This window comes from Onychomys torridus, chromosome 1, assembly GCF_903995425.1.
Source record: "Onychomys torridus chromosome 1, mOncTor1.1, whole genome shotgun sequence".
In the NCBI taxonomy this organism is placed as follows: domain Eukaryota; kingdom Metazoa; phylum Chordata; class Mammalia; order Rodentia; family Cricetidae; genus Onychomys; species Onychomys torridus.
Genome location: NC_050443.1, coordinates 129,219,202 through 129,229,658, shown reverse-complemented (window position 1 = coordinate 129,229,658; position 10,457 = coordinate 129,219,202). Strand labels below are relative to the sequence as shown.

The 10,457-nt window shown below is 55.5% G+C and overlaps 1 protein-coding gene across 1 annotated transcript; it reads left to right on the top strand.

The window, feature by feature from the left end:
* The first annotated feature begins 5,503 nt into the window (after positions 1-5,503).
* On the top strand, positions 5,504-7,496 carry Lrrc10b (leucine rich repeat containing 10B). The gene has a single exon (XM_036194766.1). It carries the CDS (start codon positions 5,563-5,565, stop codon positions 6,439-6,441), a length of 879 nt encoding a protein of 292 aa, XP_036050659.1. The 5' UTR covers positions 5,504-5,562; the 3' UTR covers positions 6,442-7,496.
* Positions 7,497-10,457: the final 2,961 nt, after the last annotated feature.

The following is a 10,457-nucleotide window of genomic DNA, read 5'->3' as shown; positions in this document are numbered from 1 at the left end:
CTCCTGGTCTGACACTCAGTTGCGGGGGTGAGGGGGGTAGGGTGGGAGAGGTGGGGTGGGAGGGGGGGCGCCCTGGGTTCAATCCTCAGCTCAAAAAAAAATGAGGCGCTCAAGTGGACAGGTGATGCGGAGAGAACACAAACAGAGAGGCTCCCTACTCTCCTAGAGCTCACATCCTTAACAACCTTCAATCCATTTTGCAACATGGTGGCCCACCGTGATAGCCGGGATCTACCAAGCCCACCACTCCCCTTCATCACACTCTGATCTCTGTTGCCGCAGCTCTGTGCTCTCCGGGGATGGGGTGGGGAGTGGAAGGTGTAGGCATGTGACCGTGCACTTGGGCTCCATGGAATGTGATCTGCAAGCCATGTCTGAGTTTGTGTTTCACTGGACTGGAGGAGAGGCGTGGCAGAGACTGATCCAGTCCTGTGAACTCCTTTCCCGTGCACCTCAGGGCTCTGGGATAACAGTAGGCTAGGGACTGCCTGTAACTTGATCTCAGGAAACCCTGAACCTGGGTCCTCTGGACTTGGGGGCCTTTTTGTTCTCTTGAATCTGCTTTGGAACTCCTACTCTCTCACCTGCAGGATCCCTCCGTCCCTCAGTCAAGCAAATACACTTAGTCCTCCTGCTGCGATAGGGAGTGGGAGTGTTCCTATTTCTTGGCCACTCTTGTCCTCTCTAGCTACAGCAACATCTTCAAGTGGGACACTCCTGGAAATGTTGTTTTCAGGCTGAGGACAAGCATGGGTGCACTGGGTGGTTTCTTTGATTTCTCTCAGCCAACTGCATCCATGATCCAAGCTATGGAAAGTTTTGGCTTCATAATGAGATGGATCTGCATCTCAGCTTTGACTCTTCCCAGCTGTGTGACCTTGCTCAAGCTACTTACCCTCTCTGAATCTGTTTCCTCATCTGTGGAGTGGGAGGGTGGTGGGGGATACAGTACCTGCCGGGTGGATCGGCAGTGAAGGGTAAATTAGACAGCCCGTAGGTGCTCTGTAAATGACAACGCTCATTACCGTGTGGGAGAGAAGCAAGAGAGGGGGATGCTGTGCAGGCTTCTTCCTGCAGCTGTTGTTCAAATGCACGATCTCTGCTCCCAGTCTCTCGGTGACCTCGGATTCAAAGTCAACACCAAAAGCAGGTGTTGCCTCCTCACCTTCCCGCTCTGCCTCACCTGCAGCCACACCCTGGTAGTCCCAAGGCCCCAGGAAGGCCCTGGGCTGCTCTGCACATCTCAGACCCACTCTCACCCCACTGACCACCTTCAGGAATGCACTCCTGTGCACATCTTCCTGCTTTACTTCTGTCCTGGCTCAACGCTACTCCCTTATAGTAGCCTCCCTTGGCCACTTGGGCGTCTGTCAGTGGCAGCCCACTCACCTCTTTTCTTCCTCGTCCTCAGTCCTTGCTGCATTTCCCCCAGAACTGGACCACCATTCAACTCCTTTTTAGTTGACTATCCCCACTGGCAGAATACTGTCCTCGGAGACACAGGCTTTGGCCTTGGTGTGTATATTCATAGCGATCCCCAGTGCCCAGGCCTCCAAGCAGGTATTTGCTGTTATTTTGAATGTATACCTTAAAGACTATGGAGAATTAGGTTCTGGCTGGTCCAGGTAAGGAGACAGCCCTGTGGCATGAAAAAGCCATCACTTTCCTTTCCCAAATGAAAGAATTAGATTAGGTCTTCAAGAGATCATTAACCCATGCATGAACACAGCAGTGGGTGAGTCCCTTCTGCAAGGTTTTTGGAAGCCAGGGTCTCTAGCTTCTTGCAGACATCAAGAGCATACCCACCCCCACCACACACACACACACACACACACACACACACACACACACACACACACACATTAGGCAACGAGCCTTCTCCTTGCCCTGACATTTCCTGATTGGTTCTAATAAGCTGGAGTCTTTGCTTTCTAAGAACCTCATGGAATGTGACATTCTGAGACTATTCAAGTCTCAGCAAGCAGCCAGTGGTCCTGGCTCAGGGCAGGGAGGAACACTCTAGGCAGGGTCAGCAGGAGAGAGGTACCTACAGGGGCACAGAAGGGGAGACAAAAGCTGCCTTCTGTGTGATTTGTCAGTTTTTCATTCTTTTATTTCAAAGAAAACAGATTTAGAACAAGCATTAGAAAATGTGAACAATTGTGAATGCTGGAGACTGGGTACAGAGACATTTATCACCGAGAGCACTGAGTTGTTTTCATATTTAAAAAACCGTCATATAGATTTGACGGGAGAATAAGATTATTATAGCTGGTGGGTGGCAATAGAGCCCATTTTGAGAGCCCGGGGACTTGCCCTTGGGTATTTTTGCAGTGTGTGTGAACAGAGGGCACAGCTGTGTCTGAGCTGGAACCTTGAACTCTCAGAACCCGGGCTCCTCCTTGCAGGTCTCAGTTTCCTGCTCTCCTGAAGAGTGGGGAAAGGCTGAGGGCCCCGTGCTGGGATGGAGCTAATTCATTAGTGGCACCTCAACAGGGACCAGGCTCCCGCAGTGCCAGTGTGACTCATTGAGATGATTGCTTCACCACCAGTCTGCGTGGGCCCTGAACGCAGCAGCACATTTTACCTTTACCCACTGAGAAGGGCCTGGTGGGAGGTAAAGGTACAGGTTCTACCCAGAACAAGAAAAAGACCCAGAGGAAGCAGAGGGCTGGCCTCCATGCTCCTAACCCCAGGAGCAGTGCCTGGCTGGTACTGGAGTGGAGGCATTCACAGGGCTTCTGGGATGCCCACAGAGTCCAGGAGGGCTGCCTGGTGCGGCAGTGCCAGCCTGAGCATGTGGTGAGGGTGGGCTGACTGGATTCCCTCCTCCACATCGAATGTCCCTTGGTAAAGATGCTGAAGGGATGTGGGGGGTTGGGAGATACTCATGCCTGGCTGGGTCTGCCCTGGATTTCTGGGATGTGAGTGCCCACCTCCTCAGAGAAATCCTCTCATGTAAGGAGAAGGGAGAGTGTTGGGTTGGGACTTAAGGATCTAGGAACTTGAGGAACTTGAATCCTATCTAGTTGGGGCTGAGAATCTATCCCTCTGGAGTCTGATGTCTGGGTTTGCCTCTTTCTGGACATGGACCCCTTACCTCGGCTGTGGTCCTCACATAATTTTATTAGTACATGGCTGTTTCCTAGTAACAGCCTGCTTCTGTCTGTGTCTCCCAGTATCTGCTCACCCCAAGAAACCCCTTGCTTGAAGACCACTGGTGCTCTGCCCTTCTCGTCCTTTAGCTAACAAATATCTATAAGGATCAGAGAAACGGAAGCCAGGAGTGAAAAAAGGATTTGCTGGATGGTTTCATCCCTAGGAAATTCAAAAGCATGCCAAGTTGACCCCGATGATAGAGGTCATGATCAAAGTTGCTTCTGGGATGTGAAAGAGGCGTGAGGGAACTTTTGAACTTTAGAAATGGAACATGAGGGCTGGGGATGTAGCTCAATTAGTAGGGCGCTGTGCCTAGCATGCGCAAGGCTCTGGGTTTGATCCCCAACCCCGTATAATCAGAACACAGTGGTGCACACCTGTAATCCCAGCATTAGGGAGGTGGGAGGACCAGGAATTTGGTGACCTGGTGACCTATTGAGGTGTAAGCTAGCCTGAGCTATGTGAGGCCCACAAAGGAACAAAAGCTTAAACAAAAGTGCAGGGGGTGGGGGGTGGGGGGGGCGTGACAGCATAGGTACACACATTTGCCAAAATACACTCAATAGCACCGACGGACACCCAAGTCCTTCCTTCTTTATAGCATTATTTTTTGGTTTTCAGATAGATTCTTACTATGCTGCCCAGTCTGGTTAACCTAGCAGGGATGACAGGTGTGCGCCATCCTCTTTTATTGCCTCCATTCTGAGACAAGGGTTTTCTGTGAACCCTGTTAGCTTTAAATCACTATAGATCTTAGGCTGACTTGAACTTGCAAAAATCCTCCAGTTTCTGTTCTGAAAGTTCTGGGATTACAGGCCGGGGCCACCACACCTGGGTTCTTGCTGTGTGTTGTCGCTCAGCTGGTTTTCCAGCTAGGATTATAGAGGTGAGTCAATGTGTCTTATTTCCACTGTCTTAATGTTAAAACTGCCGTGGCAGCAGGGATGGTTTGGAGGACACCTAGGTCTGTCGGGTCAGAGAGGGCAAGGGGAGGAGGTGTGGGGTTTGCTGACTGAGTTCCTAGGGCCCAACATCTCATTGCTGCATACCCTATAGAAGGTTTGCCTAATTCCTGGACGCTGCTTTCCTCCTCGTTTCCATGGGATTACTGATTCCTTTCTCCTAGTTTGTGTATTGTGAGTCAGAAACTCTGTTGAGGAAAATTCACCCGAGGGGTGGGGTGGAACGATGTGTTTTCTTTTACTGGGAAGTTATATGGTTAGGAATTGGGGCTCTCCAGTCACACGAACACCGTTTTTTGTTTTTTGTTTTTGTTTGTTTGTTTGTTTGTTTGTTTCTTGGTCAACCAGCTTAAGTCCAATCGCTTTGCGCTTCACTCTGTGCGTCTATCTTTAAAATACGGGGAGTAGCTTTTAGCAAAGTGCCGGGCACGTGGAGCGTTGGCAGAGTGGAAGGGGAGGAGGCGGGTCAAAAGGCTGTTGGTGAGAGCAGCCGAGTCACAGAACCAAGGTGATCATCGTTGGTGGCACTCAAAGGTGGTCACTTGTTCCAGTCCTCCGCCCACCACAGCCACACACAGACTTTGAGTATCCGGGGGGGGGGGGGGGCAGGGGGAGGCAGATACGAGCTGCGGGTTTGGAGTGGGAAAGCACCAGCAATGGGCGGAACCCGGCGAGGGCGGAGTCAAGCATGGTCGCGCAAATCCTCAGATCTAAAAAAGGCCAGAACATAGCCATTGTTCCTAGTTAGTCAAAGATAGTCTGGAAATGACCTCTCCCCGCTCCCTGCACTGGACGACTGATAACACGCTGCTGGACGGGAACGAAAAAAGCAAGTGACCTCGTCTTCAGATCCTCCTCCAGTGTCCCTCCTCCATTTCTTCAGTCTCGGGTTTCTTTCTCCTGGACCCACCAGCCTTGAGGCACACACAGCTATATCAAATGGTCCGCTGAGGCAGGTGTAGACAGTGTCGGACGTCGGGGCTCAGCGCTAGCCCTGTGCTGCGTTTGCGCTCAGCGGCTGCCCCGGCTCGCTCCAGCTCCGGGAAGGGCTAGATATCCAGGAACCCGCTTCAGCTTCGGGACCCTACTCTTGCCGGCCGCCTTGGCCCCGCCCCACCCCGCCCTCCCTCTGCCTCATTGGCAGCAGCACGCGCGTCGGGGGTTGCCAAGGCGACGGGTCGCTAAGCGGCGAGTCAGCCCGAACTCGAGCCAGTCGGCCTCCGGCGGAGGCAGCGGGGGAGGCCAGAGGGCGGGCGGCCGAACGCGGTGCCGGGCGGCGGGGCCCAGGCGGGCGCCTCCTCTCGGCACGGCCCCCCTCCCGGCACACAGGCAGGCCGGGGCGGGGGGCCCCCGAGGTCGAGCGGCTCGGGCCCCGTCGGGGCAGCCGGGGCGGGGCGATGCCGGGTGGTGGCAGCGGCGGCCCGGGCTGGGGCCCGTGACCATGGGTATCGCGGAGTCCACGCCGGACGAGCTGCCGTCGGACGCCGAGGAGCAGCTGCGCAGCGGCGAGCAGCAGCTGGAGCTGAGCGGGCGGCGGCTGCGGCGGCTGCCCAGCGCCGTGTGCGCGCTGAGCCGCCTGCAGAAGCTGTATGTGAGCGGCACCGGGCTGCGCGAGCTGCCGGAGGAGATCGAGGAGCTGCGCGAGCTGCGCATCCTGGCGCTGGACTTCAACAAGCTGGAGCGCCTGCCCGACGGCCTGTGTCGCCTGCCGCGCCTCACGCGTCTCTACCTGGGCGGCAACCGGCTGCTGGCGCTGCCACCGGACTTTGCGCAGCTGCAGAGCCTGCGCTGCCTCTGGATCGAGGGCAACTTCCTGCGGCGCTTCCCGCGGCCGCTGCTGCGCCTGGTGGCGCTGCAATCGCTGCAGATGGGCGACAACCGGCTGCGCGCGCTGCCGGCGGAGCTGCCGCGCATGACGGGCTTGCGTGGCCTCTGGCTCTACGGCAACCGCTTCGAAGAGTTCCCGCCCGCTCTGCTGCGTATGGGCCGGCTACACATCCTCGACCTCGACCGCAACCGCTTGGGCGGCTTCCCCGACCTGCACCCGCTGCGCGCGCTGCGAGTTTTCTCCTACGACCACAACCCGGTCACTGGACCCCCGCGCGTAGCAGACACCGTTTTCTTAGTTGGCGAGGGCGCCGTCGAGCGCATGGCTGAGCGCGACGAGCCCATTCCGCGGCCTCCACCCCGGCGTCCAGTCCGGGCCTTTGAGGATGAGGAGGAAGAAGACCTGCTCATAGGAGGCTCAGGACCCAGGGCCTTGGGGCCTGCCAGGGACAGCCTCCGAGCCTTGGAAGCCCCTCCAGGATTGGGCACCTGAGCCTCTGCCTTGAATGATGGATGGGCTTGGCCACTCTGGAAGGAGGGGCTTTAGGAGGCCGCGGCTGTCTGGATATAGGGTGCTGCTGGGTGTCTTACTTGGGGTAGTGAAGGAGAGGCATTGAGCAAGCTGCCTGGCACAGGCAGGCCTGAGGCGATCTTCAGACACTCCTGGGTAGTAAGAAAGACTCCCTGGACAGACCTCTGGGCAATTTTCAGACCAAGAAGTCTGGAATAGAGCCACTGATGGTACAACAGATGAGCTGGTTCTCACCTGGAACCAGGGTCACCACTATCCACAGAGTCATCCCCACTCTGACACTGGATGCCCAGGGTGCCTATCACTTTCATCTGGGATTTGGATCTCCTAGGCCTACCGCAGCTGTTGCTGGAGCCGTTACTTCTGGGGTGGACTAGATGGAGGCAGTACTTTCCCTCCGCGTGTTTGGGGGAGGGAGTTGTTCTGGCCAGAGGTAGGGCATAGGTGCTCTGTCCAGGACAGAAGCAGGACACAGATCTGGGCCTAACACCTTAGCCTCCCTCAGCTCTCCACCAGGTCCCCGATATCTGTATGGAGAGGAAGATAGGGTCTCCACCCACCTTTCCCTCTGATCTCTTCTCCCAGCATGTGCTGAAAGATTGCTGGGCAAAGAGATCTTCCCTCTCCTATGGCCTGGGCCCTCAGTTGTCAAGTTTGAAAGGAGGCCACTGTGCCTCTAGGGCCTCCTGGCCGGAAGAGAGAGGGCTTCTACACTCTCAGAGGCTGCTCAGGGCCTCTCTACTGCTGGCACTCTCCATTTCCTTACATGGGCACAGCCAGGGTGGCTGGCACGGCGTGGGGCACTGGACGGGCACCATGTGCCTCTGCTCTGTCACCAGGGACAGCCTCCGAGGGGGTGAGGAGACAGGCTCTGCAATTCCCAGGGCCAGATCCAAGCAATAACAGGAGGAAGGGGCCAGAGGACACTCAGGGACACTGTCAGGGGCTGGAGCCCCAGAAGGTAGTGTTTTCTTTAGGAAGAAAAAAAAAAACTGGTTGTAAACATAAATTATATTTCTTGGAGAATGTGTGTTTCCCACATGTCTATTTATTTAAAGCCTGGGAGCACCAAGTTCCATTGCTGTGGGTGCACCTCCCCCACCCTTGTGCCCCGACTCTGTGTCAGAATGACCCCGGCCAACTGTTGTGTCCTTCCTGTCTGGGGAACAAGTGCGGGCTGCAGACAGAAATGGCACCGGCTCCCTGAAGCCGGGGGTCTGGCATCTTTGGGTGCTGTCTTCCCTATTCTGGCTCGCCCTACCCTTGGTGGTGCTGTGGGGGTCATTTGCAGCTTAGGTCTCAGGTTCTGGCTCTCCCACCAGCAGGGCTGGCCTTTCTCTGCTCTCTCCCAGTACTGGCCTCCCCCACTCACTCTGTGACTGTACTGCTCCATTCTCCTTTGCCTTTCTCAGCCTGAGTTCCCTCAGTTTTGGCCTCTGTCACCATGGTAATGAGGACTGATGTCAGATGAGGCCAAAAGGTCAGGCTCAGCCCAGTAGCCGGGCTCTGGGTAAGGAGGAGGCTGGGCATGGATCTGGAGTGAGATACGACTGTGGGTAGAAAGAGTGAGAAAGTGGGGAGATTGGAAGCTCTTACAAGGAGTTAAGGCTAGTGCAGGGACCCAACGGCAGGCTTTGTCTTTGTTGAGGTGCCATGCGGGCTCCGGGCCTTCTTGGAGTCTGGTAACTTGGGGGTAAGGATTTGGGAGGGGAGGTGATCAGCTGGGTTGGGCGAGTATTTCAGCCCACCAGGGACTGACCTCTTAGCCCAGAACTTGTCTGGTCCAGGGACAACCCCTGGGGACCAGGTCTGGCCCCTTCCTGGTTCAGATGTTGGCTGAGTGATCCTGACGAAGTCTTGGTCTCCTGGGCCTCAGTTTCACCATCTGTAGCTGAAGAGTTGGTCTGATGCTCCAGCCCAACCCTCTGCTCACTGTTTATCCACCGTCCTTTAGTGTGGAGCTACAGCTCAGGTTTCCTTCGGGTGTTTCTGCTCCCCTGCCCTGGCTCACCTGAGGCCAGATAGTCTGGGCAATGCCCTGCAGTGTGGACTCCCCTGGGCCACCCTGAGGTGTTCAGGTTCCCCCCCCCTTTTTTTTCTTTGTCCAGCTTGGCACCCTTAACTATGGCTGTTTACCAACCAAGCGGGAGCTACTGAGGCTGTCTGGAGCAGATGCAGTTTCTCCTGGAAAGTTGGTTTGGCTAGGGTTCCTGCTGCTGTCTGATGGCAGTGTTATGATCTCTGAAGAAATGAGGCACCTGGGGGAGGAAGGTGTGTTGCCAGTTCCCCTGACACAGCTCCCCTTGGGGGTGGTGAAGGCACTGTGTGAGGGGTCCCAACATCACCTCCAACCTTACTTGACCCCTGGTGAGAAGGGTCTCATCTGCAGTCCCCACATAGTCTCAGGGTAGTCAGAGGGGGGCCAATGGGGAGCAGGACAGGGAAGCTCTAAGGAGCCAGGTGTGTGTCAGGCCAGGGCAGAGGCCATGAGAGCTGGTGGGTAGAGCAAGAGGAAAGCCCAAAGGGACACGAGAGTGCTAGGCCCATTGGCCTATTTGTGGACTCCTAACCCAGTGCTCAGTTCGCACTACGGAAGAGCTACTCCATTCTTGGCTGGCTGGCAAGTTGGCAAGTGAGATGGATGAATTATAGGCAGTCTCCTCCCCTCTGACCCTCAAGTCTCTAGACTGGTTCCCAGGCCTCCAGATCAGCTGACCGCTTTGGCTGGCAGGCAGGGTAGCAGATACTGAGATATCAGCAGAGTCCTTTCCTAGCTTTGCTACTGCCCCTGCAAGGGCTTAGTAAAGGGGGGAATGGGGTGCTTGGGAACTGGAGACCCTCCCCAGAAGCCCCTCCCCTCCTTCCATGCAGCCACACCGGTTTTGACATCTCTCCCAAAACTTCCCCAAGACATCGGGGCACCATGACTCTGAAGATGGACATTTATTACCACAGCCAGGCGTGCCACACAGAACGTGTATTCAGACAGGGAACCCTGCCCAAGGGCTCACAATCTAAGAGACACCACACTCACACACGTGTGCACATACAGATACATACACATACACAGACACACACAGGACCCAGACACGGGGAGGGGATGACTTCACAAGAAACAGATGGGGGGTGGGGCGGCTCAGGATAGAGCATCAAGCATGTTCAGATTGTCCTTTGGGCTGTTGTTCTCAGGGAGAGGAGAGCCCAGAATTCAGGAAGGCCAGTGAGACCTTTGGAAGCAGTGTATCTGGGAGGGACTTGCAGGAGAAAGTGGTCTCAGGCACATGAAGGGATGGATGGGTAGTTCAGAGCAGGCAGAGAGTAAGCCAGAAGTTCAGGGCTCCCTGCCAGTGGCCAGGGTCTGGCACCTCTGCTGTGCCCAACCACTTATGCTAAAGCTGTTTCCTGGGTTTACTTTCCCAAAGGAAAGCTCAACCAAACCCAGGCTGGTTTAGGGTTCCCCTGAAGCTACTTACCTGACCCCAGGACTCCCTCCAACCCCTGGAATAGAAGCCAAAAGAAGCTGCGTTTTACTCCCTCCCATACGCATGTGCACACTAGACAAGCGCTGTGCCTCTGAGCTACACCCCAGCCTGCATACACCTTTTCAAAGGGATGTTTAGACCATATTGTAGGAAGTTGAAGGAACAGAAGCAGGAAGGGTGGGGAGCTTCAGAATGGGGGTACTTAGTACAGACTGAGGAGGCAGCTGCTGGCCCCAGATGTGGGGGAACAGAGGTTATGTGACCCTCTTCACTCCAGAGTGGGATAGGGCCCATGACATGGGGTTCCCTTAGTGTCTGTCTGAAGCAGATATCGTTTTCCTTCTGCAGTACCCTGAGAACTGGCAGGCCAGCTGCCCTGGACCGAGCAGGGAGTGGCTAGGAAATTATTGCTTCTTTGTGAAGAGAGGACACTGAGGGCCCAGCAAAGGACATGGCTTGCCAGAGCCACAGATGGAAGGGCACTGGAGTCCAATC